Source organism: Pistacia vera, unplaced genomic scaffold, assembly GCF_008641045.1.
Source record: "Pistacia vera cultivar Batoury unplaced genomic scaffold, PisVer_v2 Contig262, whole genome shotgun sequence".
NCBI classification, from domain to species: domain Eukaryota; kingdom Viridiplantae; phylum Streptophyta; class Magnoliopsida; order Sapindales; family Anacardiaceae; genus Pistacia; species Pistacia vera.
In genome coordinates, this window is record NW_022196071.1 from 45223 (window position 1) to 62757 (window position 17535).

Consider the following 17535-nt stretch of genomic DNA (forward strand, 5'->3'; position numbering starts at 1 on the left):
TTGCTCATACTTGAAACTTTATCCGCCACCTCCTTCTCATCAGCCCTTTTAAGCATCCAAAAATTAACCAAGTCTGATGAGACGAATCTCATCTCCACTTCCTCTAACCGAGGAGTAACGCTATTCCCCCTACTACCCATCAAATCTCTCCTTCAAATGTTCAACCTCACCAACCTCCAAACCACTACCTTTTTTCATTTGGAACCCGTAAATCAATAATGTCCTCCCCAACCCTCCTAGTCTCTTCTACCCTTACGTCCTCACTCACCATACCCCCTTGAATCCCTCTATCTTCCATATTGGCTCTTCCATTTATATCCTCGGATGACCCACCAATCCCCACCTCAACCTTATAAGGGCCACTACCAGTTTCCCCACCTTTAAAACCCAAGGCTAAACTATCATTAAGCATATCAAATTAGTTTTTTTTGACAAGATTAGAACCCATCACATTCTCTTTTCCCTCTAATCCATCTCTTGGAAACCACTCATTTTTCTTATTAATCACTTTCCACTCTAAGTTTTGGGGCAGTTTTTTGATGTTTTGTAAGCGGTTACTAGCCCTTGGGGCATTCGGGCAATTCTTGGATTGATGACCAAAAACTTTGCACCATGAACATGTCAAAGGCTTCCAAGCATACTCCACATGTAAATCCATCATATCCCCATTAGTAAGCACGAGTTTAAAAACCTTTGGAAAGTCCGATGAAGAATCAATCTCCACACATACTTTTGCAAACTCAAGTCTATCACTCGCATCCGTGATGTTATCCAAGTAAAGGGGCTTCCCTATGGCGCTAGCGATGTAACTCAAACCTTTGGGAGTCCAATACTCAAGAGAAATATCGAGAATCTTAACCCACACCGGCACTTTCTTCACTCCCTCTTTAGCTAAATTAAGATTTGTGCTCTATTTCTTTATAAACAAAGGTTGGTTGGCCACGTGCCAAGGTCCTCCCTCCAACACTTGGTCTCTACTCACATCATCATCAAATCGAAAGATATAACCTCCTACCCCATGTGAAATGACTCCCACATTTCCATATTTTTCCCACATCCTAGTCACATAGTTCTTGACCATCGAAAAGGGTAATTTCTTCTCAAGAAATAAACAAATTAAGAAATTCTTCCATTCAAACCCCAATTCCGCAACTTCTTTAGGAGGGGAAACTCTCACCTTCCTCCTTTCACCCACATACTCCGGCTCAAAAAACTTCAACTTCGAATCGGGCCGTTTAGAAACAAAGAGTTTGTTCCATGCAATTTGAGAACCCCCTCCAAGAGATTTCTTGATAACCTCCTCCTTAGAATACACGGGATCCCCTTTTCCTACATTCTCCTTAGAGTCATTTCCTATCAAAGGCCGAAAATCCCCATTGGCCATTCTTTCTTTTATTCCCATTCCATCATATAAAGGAGAGTTCCTAGTGAAATCAAGGCCAACCTCCCCAATAATGGCATCTCTAGCCACCCAAACGACTTCCCCCTCCTCACACAATGTGTTATCATGATACAAAATGGCTCCATTAGGATTCTTGACAAGCTTAACCTTGACAAAATTCTTCTTTTTCTCTCATTCATCCTTAGAAAGAACATTGTTAACACATTCCTTAAACACTTTAGGGCAAGAGACAAGGGGAGTGAAAGAATTGGAATCGGTTTGAATTTGGGTGTTGGAGGCGGTGATGTGGCATGATGATGTGTCGAGGGAGGTGACGTGACAAGGTGATATGGCAATAGGGGTGACATGGCAAGAAGGCATGTCGCAAGGTGATGTGGCGGGTAAGCAAACTTGGGGAGGTGATGTGGCAATAATAGATTGAGAAGGTGAGTTGGCTAAAAGATTAGATTGCATTATGGAAAAGAACCAATAGGATTATGACACATGTCAGATAAGGATAAGGAGTGGAGTTGGGAAAGACACCTCCGACCAACTCACGACCAAACCAAGGGACACCACCACGTCGACAATCCAACTCCGGCTGCCAAACACCGGAAACCACGGTCAAACTTGAACACTACCCTTCTTCCATCATCACCAAAGCACAAACAACCACACAACAACTCAAGGGAAAAAGGGAAGGTACCACGAATGAAGAAAAAATGTGGTAGGGGAGGGGAAAGGAAATAGAAGGTAACCTGTTTGTTACTTGTTTCTTCCCGAAGTGTTGTTACTTCTAAGATTTTATGAATACCAAGAGACGGCAATCAGTAAGAATTACAAACACAAGAAATGTTTTTCAGTACATGTCGTTTTCCTTTCTGTTTTTTTATGCAACATTAGTCCCAACTTTCAAATCTGGCTTTTTCACGGCCATAGAAATGTCATCTGGTCAATTCTGGCATTGGAAAAGGCCTTATCGGCGCACGACTGGCTAGATCCTATCAGTCGTGCACCATTACAGCCACTAACGTGGGCAGCTAGCGGTGGTGAGTCACGATCAGTGGTGGTCTTGAGTGGTTGGGGGTATTTTGTTAACTTTTAAATTTTTTTTGTGACTGACGTGTTTTAGCTAATTTCTCAAATGTAAGGGGGGCTGGGTAATTGTTATTTTTTAGGGCAATTGTCTCTGAAATGGTTTTTAATTAAGGAAAAAATGGGTAGAAAAATCATATTATTCCGACAATGTTTTAATAATACCCCCTAATAAGGTAATAAGATTATCTCAAATATTACCAACAGTAAACATTATTTACAATAAAAGATTATAATAATATTTTATTACTTGCAAACCAAACACCAAAATCTTACAAAATAAATAAAGATTACCCTCGTTATCTTATATACCCCCATCCAAATGGTCCTTAAGGTGAAATCCTCTTTGTGGCATATCAAAAGTTGAAATTTTGATATATATAATTTGTCATTGTACTAGTATTAAATCTTTTTATTTAATAATTGTTTGCGGCCAAGTGTTTTTGCTGAAAAGGAATTTGCTATATCATATTTGAAATGGTTTGAACCTTTTATCATGATTCACTCACAATTGCGACGGTGAATTGATTAGAGCATACCAGAGGGTGAGAGTGAGACACACAAATAGCTGAGCTCTGGAAAAAGAATTCACTTTGTTTAATAAGTAACTTTAAATTTGACTGATGCTATTTGCTTACCCAATAGCATATTACATACATAATTAATCCAAAATGAGTTCATATCTTATTTTCTCACTGGATAAAGCCATTTTTTGAGACTTGATATCCATTGTTTACTACTTTTCCAAGTCAATTACCAGCATCAACTCTGTAAGTCCGGTTATGAAGATTCCATCCCACCTTTTAATGCGGATCTCCTTTATTACTCTCGTTAATAGACAAGGCTCTGCATTATACTCAAACTCTAACCATTTCCTCCTATGAAGCACCAGTCAAAGCAGCTCTCTGAAACAGACGACAAAATTCATAAGTATATTGCAATGTCTGTACATGTTGGGATTCAGAACATGGTAAGCACTCTTATTTACAAGCTACAAATATTGATGAAGCTTGTAATTTTTAAGATTAAAAAATACGGGTTATGTGGGTTTGTATTAGCAGAGGCTGGCCTTAGGGTGATCATAAAACAAATCAATATATCACACTTGACTATCCGCCAATAGATCCAGCAATGGCATAAGAAATGCTCACTGATGATAACCATATGCAGCACAACAATTCCAAAAGGGTATACAACCCATGGCTCAACTCACTTGACTAAAAGATATGAGTGAAAAAAAGATGTTAGAAATGAAAGAGTTACGGCTTATCAAATCTTACTCGTTTTTGCTCTTCCATGTTTGCTTTTATGAGGGAGTAGATGGCAACACCTGCAATTGCTATAGCGGTACCAATCCCAGTTTGTGTGGAGATCTTATTGCCTGCAGAATTTTGCAACAGTTAGAATATAAAGACAATATTAAGGTAGTTAAAAGTGCAATAAACTTGATCCCTCACCAGCATGAACAGCACGTTCCAGATTTTTTGGAGCCACTTCATATACAGACAGTTTCACAGGACAAATGCATAGATGAATATCTTTGATTTTTATAATTCTTTGAAGTTGTTGCTTATTGGCATTTACTTTTTACTCAACAAATTTAGGTTGCAATTTAACATGGCATCTACATAGGCGATACAAACAAGGAATCCTTGGTCAATGGCCAATAGTTAGTTACTTAAGGCATACATAGAAATCCATTCAGTAATTCTTTCCATGGCCTTTTTCAGACCTACCAACATGTAGGACTCAACGTGTAATATAAACCCTACAAACTCTCACCTACAAAAACTTCCATTACAGCAGAAACTTGGTTGTTTACATCTGTCTATAAATCATATAAGAGGAGGCAGTAGAATAATTACCAAATACCACAATAGAGAAACCAATAACGAAGACTCTCTTGAGAACATTTCCAACCGCATGTGTGAGTGGTGCAACCCTTTCCAATGTGTTAGTCGCAAGCTGCAACAATAAGCTCAAGAGTTAATGCAAAAAGTGAGGCAGCATAAGAAACAGACAATTATTCTGCACATAAAAAGATGGTGGCACATGTTTATTAACATAGTCATCAATTTAGGGCAGTGACTTCGTATCGTATATTGCCATACGATGCTCATCAGGGTCCAAGTTTCATATTTTGTTAACCTATGTTAGCTGAAATATCTGTCTCAAATTGAAAGAACCATCCACAATTTAGTAACTGCTACACCCCTCACAGAATTTCACAGCATTGAAGTTTATATCTTTCGAAGTGTGTCATTACAAATATAGACATATTGAACGATATATGAATTTCCAGTATGGCATGGCATGCTGTAACAGAGAAATAAGAGAGTGAACATCAAGTAAAACCAAATGCCACAGGTTTATTTTCCTTGGATTCAATGAACAGGCAAATGGTTTTTCTATTAATATACCTGATTGTATAAATGATAAAACATTCCAATCCAGAACAGATCAGATAAGAATTTGGTTAGACCCACTTTAGCAATTGCATCCTTGAAACCATATTGCATCAGCTGGGGGCCTTCAATCTGAATTCACATTTAGACCAACTGAAGGTAAGATAAACATGGTTTAAACAAGACAAAAAGAATGTCCGAAATTGGTTTCCATGAAACTCACAAGCACTGCTGGCGGGATGCAGACTATGAGGGCAATTATTGAAATGTAAGCATACACATTTGTACTGTCCATACCTGTCTGTTAAAATTGAAAGATTTGTCAACAATATAAAGCATTAGGAAAAAAAAAAAAAAAAAAAAAGATGCTACCCAATATGCAGGAAGTATACAATAGAGATGCTGAATCTTAACAAGGACTAAAAGGTGACAAAAATTTGATTTCAAATCTATCTTAGAAATTCTCCTCCCAAAACCTTATCTGTTGGTCATTGCCTTTAAAATACATTGCATTTATGGTTTGTCTTGCAGGGTTGCTCAGACAACATAAGGTAATTGACTCATTCAATTAGTAGTTCATAAACATTTATTAAAGCTACTCCAAAGTATCATCAGACTCAGAGTCATACATCTCCAGAGGAAGATTTCCCAATCAGAAGAATTTTCAAGATACATTAGATTAAGAATATTAGAAATCAAGGATAACCAATGGTTAAAAGAAATTATAGAGGGAAGGGAAGTGAAGAGCCATATCATTCACCTATATATATATTAGGCTAAAATGCATTTTAACATGACCAGGGCATGAGCCTCATAGCCTGGCACAATTTATAGTACACAAGATACAAAATATAGATCAAGGATCCCACTTCCAAATCTTACCATTGCTTTCTTTGAATAGATACTTCTGTAAGTAAATGCAATGTTTGAAATCATTGCACTGATGAAACCAGTCCAGTTGAAAGAAAGTTCAGTCAGTGAAGCCATTGAAACACCTAAGGATAAGAGTAACAGGTACCATCACTAAGTATATAAATATATGAGAAGACTTTAGACAGTATATAGATCCAAGGGAACTAATAATTTACTTCGAAAGTCAAAGTTTTATGAAATTAGGCTGCTATTTTTCAACAAGGAGAGAAGATAGTAGATGGAAGAAGATTGTAGTCTGAGATTTACCAATAACAACAGGAGCCAATGATAACCACAAGGACAAGGGAATCTGGTGGCCCAAAACAAATTGAGAAGCAGCAGCACTGAAGAATGGCTCCAAAGCTGTGAAAGAGCATCGTGAGATTTTAAGGGAGAATAAAACCATCATTATTCAAACTTTATTAAGATATTGAGCACTGGCCACAGGAAAGGCAAGAGCTCAAAGTACAGCTTACTACAGATAAGACATGAAATAAAACAGCCAGTTCCAAAAAATAAAATATATTGAAAAGCTACTCAGTAGTTTTATCTAGCCACAATCAGCTTCTATAGTTCATTAGATAACCTTTTACCTAAACAGATTTCAAAGACTTTTCCATGGCATTGAAACTACAAATGATAAAATACCGACCAAAGATTGAAAATATATTCCTCCACAAGATAGATAAGAAGCAGAACATGTTTTCACTCAAAATACATGTGGATGGGCACCTCTAATACAATATACCACTAAACTACCAACAGGCCTTCATTTCAAAAATCCAGCCTGCATAACAACTGGACAGGTACTAAGCTAACAATGGGCATCAATGACTTGGACCACAATCTTGTAATGATCATGTTTTCTAAAAACAATATGGGTGCACACAGAAAGTGATGTCCATGTTTTGCATTATTTCAAATAAGATACTTTTTTTCTTTTCCATACTTGACTAGAAGATATGAAATTAACTTGAGTAAGATGCTTTTGCCCTATCTTAAACTTTTTATACCTTTAATGGTGTGAGTAAAAGATACAGCAACAGCGGCAAATGATACATTGGACATGACATGTCCAAGGGCATGACAGAATGCAACCGGCGTCAATAGTAACAAGAGCTCCTTATCAATTGGCTGGTTACAAAAGAAAACTATATTACAAGGGCAAGCCAGAATGCACCTAGAAGAGCAAAGACAGCAAGACAGGAACCGATACTTACAGCACGCTTGGGTAGACCAAAACCCCAAGAAATAAGACAGTATACAACTCCAACTAGAAGATGTATAACAGAAACAAAACTGCAGAAATGAGAAAGTTTGTACAGTTATGCAGGGATAAGATTTAGAAACGCCAAGGCTATGAGATCCATAGAGATGAAACGATGAAAAACTATCTTATCCACTTTTTGCAAAGGATGTAACATGAAAATTGAAATCCACAAATGTGACAAAACAAGTAAGTTATCTATGAGGATGACATACTATGGATATGGGAAGTAATTGTAGACCTTCTTGTTGAGTATATTGAAGATGACATTTAAGAAGTACCTGTAGAAAACAGAACGTCAGCAACATCTAGAGTTTAGCAATTATATAAATAGCAAATATAAAACAACACAGTTTTGCCATTTAAACTGAAATGGAAACACAATCAAAGGACAACTACTTTCATTTACACAATTATTAAAAATGATTTGGAAGTATTTTTATGGCCTTCAAAAGCAAAAATTTTCTGTAAAATAAATAAAATTGTCTGTAAGAAAAGCAGTTATACCGGCACCCGTACATTCATTATTCTCAACTGTATGGCCAATGTGATTCGTCCATCAATCAAAGAATTTTTAGACAACTACTATCGAAATTTCGAATTAAAGAATATGATTCTAAAAGCATACAGAATTAGTAATTTAATAGCTTACCACATAAAGAAAAAGAAGCCAGTAACCAATGCAGGAAATCTCTCACCAAAGCTCTTTAAAGGCTTCGCATACCTGCAGTCACAAAATCAGTAAATCTAAAACAAAATTTCTCTATCTGCTTTGCTATAAAAAAAATACAACTTATTTCTCTCTTAAATTGATCCTATCGATAATTAAACTGTAGAAAACAATAATAAATGATAAAAGCCAAAACTTTGTTTCACTATCAAATATAGCCTTTGCTATCTCAGCAACCAAATAGAAAAAATAAATAAATAATCAAAACATAAAAAACAAAAACCAAGTAACAAGTCTAACCCATCAGAAATCTCAATCTCACGACCATCTGCATCCGCTGCAGCAGCTGAAACAACCGGAAAGTCAACGGTATTTCGCCGCCTTATTTGTTGACTCCAGCCTGTAAATCTCAACAACTCGCTGGAAAAATTAACCCTCAAAGGAGATTCTTTTTTCTCAGTTAACGGGGAGAACTCCAAGTGCGTGGCTTTCGAAGCAAGTGACCCAGTTTTAAGTTGAACATAACTTGATGATGAAACCTTGCTCTTTGATAAGTAGAGTGAAGAGATACCAGGAGTTTTGATCGAAGAGTAAAGTGGGATAGTAACTGAAGCCATCAAAAATCAGAAAAAAAAAAAAACGAAAAGAGGTTCTAGTTAAGTTTTTAGTGATGGGAGGTTTTGTTAAAGGATTTAAAACCAAATCGTGACGGTGAAATCGAGAGTTGGAGCTAACACAAAGCGGAAATAACAGAGAGAGAGTGTGTGTGTGTGTATGTGAGTGTTTAGGACAAGTCAGAGTTGAAAGCTAATAAAATGAACAAGAAAAAACACCATGTTTAATCGAAAAAGAATCTTTGAGTGGTGAAGCAAGTTGTTGAATAATGGAGAAATGAAAACACTCAAACAGTAAGCGATGCGAGTGATGAAGGAAGAGAGAGAGAGAGAGGAGAAGTGAAGTGGGCGTTCGTTTAAGGAGCTTTGTCTTTTACCAGAACTTCCCTCTAAAATATGATGGTGTTTAAAAGTAGTTGGTATCTTTTTTATTCGGTAAGAAGATTAGTTTCAGATTCTGCTACCATAAATATAACATTATTATACAATATGAAGATCATCAATGCTTACTGTTCCATTGAATAAAGAAGTTGGCTGCATATCAAAGTTTGCAGATCCAGTATATTGATTCGCTAAAGCAATAAAATATTATTCACCACCTCCCTCATAGAAAAACTGAAAAAGATGTCATAAATGAGTAGAGCCTTTCCCCTTACACTTTGTGAAATCATGACACCACCTAACTCTTCTAATCTCCCATTAACTAACAGTCAAAAACAGTTTAATATGGTTATGGAAATTTTCATATTTCGTAAATTTCAATGAAAATGAAGTTTAAGATCTCATGTAAATAAATATCGATATTGAAGTTTTAGCTTATATTTGGAGCTAAGGGTAATGCATATAGAAACTTCAATATGTATGTTGAGAGACAGTGGAGTGAATGAATGGATCACCACTTTCAATGAACTTTAATTTTGTTGCTATTGAAAACAAACCCATGGAAAGTTTGTTACAGAGATACAGAAAAAAACAGCAAGCATGATGCATTGCATATGCTAAGAGTCACCGATTATTTGACATTATGGGTCCATTGTCACTGTCACCGTCTTTACCATTAATGTACGATGCAGGGAATATTTTATTTACAAAATTCCATATGCTAAATATGTATTCTTATATCTTAAGAAGTGTTGTTCACATGAATGTGTTATGCGGATGAAAAATAATACAGTCACCGATGATAGTGCACCGAATGATGTGATAAAATTTTAATCGTTAATTAATTTTAACTTAATATTAATCAATAATTAGGATTTTATCACGTCATTCAGTATACTACTATCGGTGACGATAACATTACTCTATACCGAATTGATATGCTAACATCCTCTCCATCAATCAAAACTCAATAGACATTTTCACCAGGCACTTGCTATCTATCCTTAAACTGATTCAAGAGGATATTTTGTAAAGACACCTATCTCAACTTCGTTAAATTTAAGGATAGATATGAAAGTTCTGAACAAATCACGATGGTGGAAGATCTTCACTAAATCCGAAAAACTTACAAAAGCGCTCATGACATTGAGTTGAAAAGAGTATAAATAGGCGGCCTTGTCATTCTTTTAAAACACTTTGATTTTATAATCTCGGGTGATTGCTTTCTTTGTATGTTTCAGTAATGATCAAAGAGAAATTCATTAATATAACTGCAGTGGATGTAAGACTTGCTTATAGCATCCGAATCACTTTAAAAATCTCTCTTATCAATTTTTTATTTACGTTTATTCAAGCACCTATTATCACTTAACCATAAACACTCACCATAATCAACCCATGTGTAAACTTATGACAGTTTGCATATGCGTATTTCGTTGGTGTCAATATCACGCACCACTGGTATGTTAAAAATACTAAAAAACAAAAGATTTAGATATTTTAATATATTTGATGTACAAAAAGAAAAAGAAAAAGAAAAAGAAAACATAATTTACAATACATCAAAATGGTAAATTGACTTTGTTTATAATTAATAAGAATTGATATATTTTTATATGCATTAAATCATTAATTAAAATTGCATAGGCACTTGTATTTTATCAAATGATAAGCTTGAAACAAGCCGTTATGTGGGGCTGGGCTGGGCTGGGCTGAGCCCGTTTGATATGGTCCAACATCACAACCCAGACAATACAGAGTCTGTTTCAAAGTACAGTCTCGCGATCAAATCAAACGGTAAAGTAAAAACCCTACCCAAGAAACTGCTGTCTCTTCCATTTCTCAATTCCTGAATAATCTGAAACATTATTTTCAAGAAATGGGTATGGAGAAAGATAAAGAGAAAGATAAAGAAAAAGAGAAAGATGAAGAACAAGAAGGCATGTCCGTTCACTCTCCTTGCAAAGCTCCTCCTTCCTCTGCTTCTTCTCTCCCCAAGGTCTCTCTCTTTCTATCTCCGTTATTCCCTTCTTTTATAAATGACCAATTTTTTTTATTTTTTTTGTTGGATATTTTATTAGAAAAATAAATCACCTAGAAATAATATTGCACGTCTAACCATTTTTTCATCCAAATACCTTCTTTAGCCCTACTTAGTAGGGCATGCTTGACGCATTCCATGAATTGACTTCCGACCTGTGTCCTTATCGAATGTCTGCCGATTGTTATTTCGGGGGCTGTTTTAGTCCAAATGCTTCAAATTTGATTAGATATGAAAAAAAATATTAAGCAGGTTTATCATTGTATTATTTTTTTCTCATTTCTCAAGTTATTGAGTTTAATAAATTGTCCTAATATGTTATTTTAATGATTAATTAGGAGCAATCACAGGTTGAATTGGAGCTTAGACTGTTGGAAGCTCTTGAAATTTACCCTCCAGTCAAGCTTCGAGGCAGGTTCACTGATAATTTAAAGTAAAACATGCTTTTGTTTTTCTTATGGGTTTAACACTTTCACTTTTGTTAGCTTGGTTTTGAAATGAAATAGAAAAATGGGTTTAGTATAAAAGGAAGATGCTAGATGGCTTCATTTTGTTTTGAATTCGAAGTGTTTTGTGTTTGACATGTTGCTTAACTCATTGAAACTGTATAGTTTTGGTAGGATTCTCTTAAAATCATTACCTTCTCTAAATATGTAACATTTAGTGATGTCCTTTTATTATCTGCCCTGAGGAAAAAAAAAAAAAAATATATATATATATATATATATGTGCACACAGGAATAACTGATTAGGCAAATGAATGCTTGTCTTGTCTATAAGTGGAACATGCTATTTAATTACTTCCTTTTCAGCATTTTAAACTAATGAGATAACTAATAAGAGCACTCATTAACAACTCTAAAGAACCTTATTTGTATTGGGCTTGGCTGAAAATTTCAAGTCTTTTTATTTCATAGATTTGAATACAAGTTGCCTCTTTAAAACTTGATAAAGTAATAAATTGTAATGTGAGATCCCCTGTCATGGTAAAGGGAACTATTATCAGCATTAAAGGAAGGTTACACCTTGCAGTTGATGCTCAGGTCATTAGACAATTAAGAAAAAACTTCTATTTTTGATCTTGAGTTATCTATCTGTCTGTAAAAGATAACTTTCCCAAGAAATTTTTATCAAGCAGGTATGCATCGCCACTTTGTCCTTTATGGTCTAATGGAATTCCTGCGAAGGAGGTAGTTGTCTTCATGTTTGTGTTTCCTTTCTTAATTGCTAGGTTTTAGTGCTAATATTCTAGTAAATCTTTAGTTTCCCTTACTTTTTACATTTTGCTAACTCGTTATCCCAGGTTTGACCGCCACTTTTCCCCTGATGAGGTTTTGCAGTTGATGGATCGATTCTACAACTTAGAAATGCTGGTATATATTTAACTTTTGTAATGTGTTTGCTTCTTTTCCTGGTACTGGAATAAAAATTATATGATGGAAAGACTATGAATTCATTTCCATATGCATTTTAAGGGATAGTTGAATTTCTAAGAAGAAAGATCCTTTTGTTGTTTTAGTTGCCTAACAAATTTAGTTTCTGCTATATCCATTCATTGAATTCCAAATGTTCAATTCCATATTGTGAACAAGGGTTTCTTTGTCATAATTAGTGTAGGGGGGCAAAAAGCTAAAGTTTTGGTGTAAGTTTGTGCATACACTTTATTTTTATTAAATCAGTTACATATTCAAAAATACACTCCAACACATTAAAGGATTTGGATATATATATATGGAAGAAAATTAAAGTTTTGGTGTATGTATGCTTGCTGATCTTGATTATCTTTCTGTATTCAGAAACCAGATGATGAAGAGATGGAAATACTGAATCATGAGGAAGATTTTAACTTGCCGCAAAGTTATTTTGACAAGGAAGAATAGTGACAGACAATTTTTGGTGTACATATATATGCTGTTAGTGCAACCTATCTTAGCTGTTGGGTTCTTATCTTGCTCATGGTTTTTGGTCAGTATTAAAGAATGTTGTAGTCAACAAGGTCTGAGCTTTAGATGAGATCAGTATTGCTTCAGAATCGATGTGATTCTTTTTGGTTGTTGCTCTTGCAGGCATTCCCCCTTATTGATAAAATAAAATTATTGATGCAAGTAGATAACATCGATGCGGGTTTGAAAACTTTTTATTTTTAGTCTCTCTTGGTGGTTTCAAGAATTCAGATTACGACATATAGCAGCTTATATCAAGGGATTCAAGTCTAGACATTATCAAGATAATGATTCATCTATTCAACACTTGAGGAGTGTGAATACTCCCTAATTTTTCACTCATCTTGAAATGTATAAAGAAGGTAAAAGAAAAGAGAGAAGGAATACACTTTTTTTTTCTTTTGGTCTCTACTCTCTAGTATATGTCTTAAGAGAATGACAGGGTAAGAGAGTGAAAAAGATTTTTAACATTTCTGTCAACACTTTGAAATTCCCTGGTTGAATAATCCTTTGGGTAATTCTGGTTGTGCAAGACTGCAAGTATCTTCTATGATGTGTTTGAACTCTACAAATAAATCCATTGAAACTTTCAAACTGGGGATCATAACAATTCCCTCCCTGAGGTTTTCTCTAAGTCACCTTTAGTCTTATAGATTTTTTTTTAGAAACTTTTTGGTCCCTGACATAGTGACATTAACAATTTGGTTTTAAGGTTTGCTAATGTTACTATGTTAGGGATCAAACCGTCACTAACAGTCTAACAGGGACTAAGGTGTTACTAAAAATTTGTAAAAGACGAAAGGTATTCAGGCTCCGTTTGGTTCATTATTCTGATAGTTTTTAGAATAATCTTTTAAAAAAAAAGTTAAATTAGGTGGGTATTACGATGTAAGATTTGAAAATTAACAAAAATATCCTCTATGCTTATTTATTTACTAAACACTCCTATAATAAAATATTAAAAGTTAATAAAAATATTCTTAATTCATCCATTAAATACGGATAACCAGTCACCGTCGAAGGGTGGCTAAAGTGTTTTTGTAATTTCTAAAAGAAATATTTAAAGGTGTTTAATTAAATTAATAAATTTAGAAAGTTTAAAAGAAATTAAAAAATATAAAATAATATATTTAGAAATAATGACATTTTACTGTTTAACTTTTTTTGAGAAAAGAGAAACAAACAAGCCTTAAACTCTGATAGAAGGGTATATAAGACAAGGGCTTGTAATAAATGTTAAAAATTGACAATTTCGGAATGTTTGTTTTCACCTGCAATGAATATTTTATGTATTGAGATATTCTACTTTAATTGTAGCAAATAATTTGCAAAATTAAAATATTTTTGTTATATTTTATCAAATTCATGATTTGTAATACAAATCATAAAGATATATTATACTTAACATTGACAACAATAGTTATATAACAATATCAATTTCTAAATATTTAAAATTTGTAAAAATAAACTAGTACTTACAATCAACACTAAAAAATTATAAATAAAACATCATAATTTTTTTTTTTTTTTTATCTTATTCATCAAGTATTAAACCGTTATCAAAAAAGCTATCAAGTATCAAGCACCACGGCACCACCTTAGTTTCTTCTCAAGTAAATTTCTGAACTCTGAATAAGCAAAAAAATTATTAAAGCGGGATATCTCACTAGATGAAGATCATTACACTTGCGTTAATAATTTGGTTTGAAAGATTTCTACAAGCTTTAAAATTGTGGTCACATGTTCATTAAATGGATTAGCATCAACTAAAAGCTTTTAAAGATTGATTAAATGGATGTTTCACATGCTTTCGAATGTCTTCCAGCACCAGCAGCAAGGCAAGAACAAATAGTGTTACAAAAGCCAGCGCAGAGAAATCGTAATACTATGTGAATTGAAATTTAAAAGAAAAAAATAAAAATCCAACATTTTTGACAAGTTTATAGACGACAACCTTAAAACAAAAGGAAAGAAGGAAAATAACTTAAAAGAAAAGAGAAAAGGGCAGAACAAGTAATCAACTTATAATAATCTGACTTAGCTAAGACTCAAAATGATAAGTAGGCCTCATAAATGGCTAAATTTTTCTGTGCAGTCCACTTCTGAGAAAAAGCTGAAACCGAGCGGCTTCCGCAAAGCTGTTAAAATTCCAGTTGCCGAGTGTAGCTCTCAGCTAACCCATCAATGCTGCAAAACAGATTACCTGTTAAGTGGCAGCAAAGGCAAAAGAATTGGCTACTTTAGTGAAAAGAATCGTATAAATTCTTACCTCAGCTTCTGCTGCGGCAGCAGGCTTGGATTCTTCGGCTTTGAAGTTATCTTCACCTGCATATATCCATTTTATGTCTGAGACAGAGCTTTAAGAGGACGTTTCAATTCATGCACATTGGTTGAAACTAACCAGACATATTCTAGTTTTTACCAAACTCAACGAGACATAACCCGGATTTACTACTAAGATACAATTAATTGAAACCAACCAACATAAGGAAAATCGGTCCCTATAAATGTGTGTGTGTAAGTTTTATGACCTTTTTTACTCAAACCTCAATGGAGTAAATTTTGAGCTACACGTCATGTAAAATGGAGATGTTTGGTTCCTATATCAACGGTGTACTACTTGCAAACTCACTTAAGATTCACTATCATTCTGGGGTCTTAAAAATCAAATCCAGATCTTCCTTAGCTATACAATCCCACTAAATCTAAGCTTTGAACTTCAATCTACAACAAATACAGTACCTCCATCTTCAGGTAAATCGGATGTCCAGAGAGTAAGGTTGTCCCTCAACAGCTGCATAATCAGGGTGCTGTCCTTGTATGATTCTTCACTTAAGGTGTCCAACTCTGCAATTGCCTCGTCAAAGGCTTGTTTTGCCAAATGGCAGGCTCTGCAAGTTTTGAGAAAAAAAAAGTTTTAAAAGGTAATCATATGATCAAGCAAAACCAGACCAAAAAAGAACTCAGTGACTTTAAGTTTAATACCTCTCAGGAGAGTTCATTATCTCATAGTAGAATACAGAGAAGTTAAGAGCAAGGCCAAGACGGATTGGGTGAGTTGAAGGAAGATCTTTGTTTGCGGTTGCAGAAGCAGCCTATAAGTGGAAAAAACAATAAGAGGAAACATCATTTTTTGAAATACCAAAGTAAAGAATGCTAGACGAATATGTTTTAATTTTGCACTTTTTCTGTATAAGGTAGATGTTAAATGGACATGCCTCATAGCCCTTCAAAGACTGCTCAGCCGACTCTTTTCTTTCCTGGTCAGTCTTGAACTCAGCGAGGTACCGGTAGTAATCACCTTTCCTGATTCGAGCGTGATCATAAATTACAGTTATAAGAATATGTGAAATTATTTACACCTGAGAATAATTCTACGAACACATGTATAAACAAAGTTAGCATACATAAAAGCAGAAGACGTAATAATGCCAGAGCACAGACAGATAATTCATATCTCTTCAATAGGCTAGAATCGTTATTAAAGTGCCTGCAACTTACATGTCTACCACATGTGCAAAAGGCAGGAAAAAGTTACTGTCATACAAACAAAAGTATTTTCTTTCTTGATATCTTTTTGAATATATTCAAAACAGTATGAGATAAGATAAAATAACAAATTTGCTATATGAAACCGTAAATGATAAAGACAGTTATAGTAATTACTTTCTGATGAAACAAATATATCCTAAGGGCAAGATGGGCAAGATTACTCACATCTTGTAATAGAAAACTGTGGCTTCTCCAGAGGTGGAAGAAGGGGTGAGGTGGGTGTCTATGATACTCAAAATATCACCACAAATCTTGGAGAGCTCCTCCTCTACCTTTTGGCGGTAACCCTTGATCATTTTCACATTGTTCTCATTTCCCTTGGACTCTTCTTTCTGCTCTATTGATGACATAATGCGCCATGAAGCTCTTCGCGCACCAATAACATTTTTGTACCCCACAGAAAGGAGATTCCTCTCCTCCACAGTCAGCTCAACACCAAGTTTCGCAACTTTTTTCATACTCTCAACCATTTCTGCACCATTTTCAGAGATGGTTATCAATCCTAATCATCTTCAGAAACATAATTCTTACGCCATCTACTCCAAAGACATTACATGACAATAGATTCACAACAATTCGATCAAACAGATGAAATAATCTCAACGATCATTAACAAACAAAATTGAGTATCAAAATTTATCACGAACAATACACATTGTCGATTAAAACCATTTTTCATTCAAGATAACTACATTAATAAATCAAATGAAGAATCTAAATCTATCAAGATGATTACATTAATTAAAACTATTAACAACCCTGCACATTGGCGATTTATACCATTTTTCATCCAAAATAAACATTTTAAACGTGGTAAAAAAAGAATGCAATTACAAAACCTCAATCTGAAATTGAAAGCTACGAATGCATGAAAATGAAACCTTCATATCTTTCGGCCTGTTCGGCGAGCTTGGCAATGTAAACATGAGACTCTCTCTCCTTCTCTGTCGTCGACATTGTGGTTACGCGAGAGCGATCACAGACAAAAAATAAAAATGCAGAAAGAAAGAAATAATAAAAAAAGAGTTTGAAACTGGAACGGAGAACTGCTAAAAGATTAGTTAAAGGGTAAGGAGTTGGGGATTATAAATAGGGAGGGTGTTAAAGATCGAGCAAGTTGGGGGAAGGAAGACCGGATCTTGACCGTTGGATGGGGAAGGTTTGTTTAAAAGAGAGAGCGCGCTATCCGGTGATTTTGTGAATGTTAGGGATCAAACCGTACTAACAGTCTAATAGGGACTAAAGCGTGACTAAAAATATGTAAAAGGCAAAAG

At 34.8% G+C, this 17535-nt stretch overlaps 3 protein-coding genes across 6 annotated transcripts; 1 reads left to right on the top strand and 2 right to left on the bottom strand.

Annotated features, from left to right (window-relative positions):
• Positions 1-3045: 3045 nt before the first annotated feature.
• On the bottom strand, positions 3046-8490 carry LOC116132902 (triose phosphate/phosphate translocator, chloroplastic-like). Its single transcript, XM_031418586.1, has 12 exons — positions 8031-8490; positions 7713-7784; positions 7276-7341; positions 7014-7092; positions 6807-6927; positions 6061-6156; positions 5764-5876; positions 5105-5182; positions 4897-5013; positions 4342-4441; positions 3757-3857; positions 3046-3381 (listed from the first exon to the last, which is right to left on the bottom strand). Exons 1-12 carry the CDS (start codon positions 8345-8347, stop codon positions 3355-3357), a joined length of 1287 nt encoding a protein of 428 aa, XP_031274446.1. The 5' UTR covers positions 8348-8490; the 3' UTR covers positions 3046-3354.
• A 2029-nt stretch (positions 8491-10519) lies between these two features.
• Positions 10520-13294, top strand: LOC116132897. 4 transcript variants are annotated; one of them, XR_004128467.1, is made up of 6 exons: positions 10520-10724; positions 11105-11181; positions 11905-11970; positions 12070-12139; positions 12563-12731; positions 12833-13294. XR_004128467.1 is itself a non-coding variant. In XM_031418576.1 (5 exons), the coding sequence occupies exons 1-5, from the start codon at positions 10605-10607 to the stop codon at positions 12644-12646; spliced, it is 417 nt and encodes a 138-aa protein (XP_031274436.1). In that variant the 5' UTR covers positions 10520-10604; the 3' UTR covers positions 12647-12819. The 4 variants fall into 4 exon arrangements, 3 of the variants coding, with proteins under 3 accessions (XP_031274436.1, XP_031274437.1, XP_031274438.1); XM_031418576.1 differs by lacking the exon at positions 12833-13294 and having other exon boundaries at positions 12563-12819; XM_031418577.1 differs by lacking the exon at positions 12833-13294 and having other exon boundaries at positions 11105-11177; positions 11905-11956; positions 12563-12819.
• Positions 13295-14508: 1214 nt separating this feature from the next.
• Positions 14509-17302, bottom strand: LOC116132896 (14-3-3-like protein GF14 iota). Its single transcript, XM_031418575.1, has 7 exons — positions 17143-17302; positions 16427-16733; positions 15928-16015; positions 15695-15804; positions 15452-15600; positions 14979-15034; positions 14509-14896 (listed from the first exon to the last, which is right to left on the bottom strand). Exons 1-7 carry the CDS (start codon positions 17216-17218, stop codon positions 14891-14893), a joined length of 792 nt encoding a protein of 263 aa, XP_031274435.1. The 5' UTR covers positions 17219-17302; the 3' UTR covers positions 14509-14890.
• Between the last annotated feature and the right edge of the window lie 233 nt (positions 17303-17535).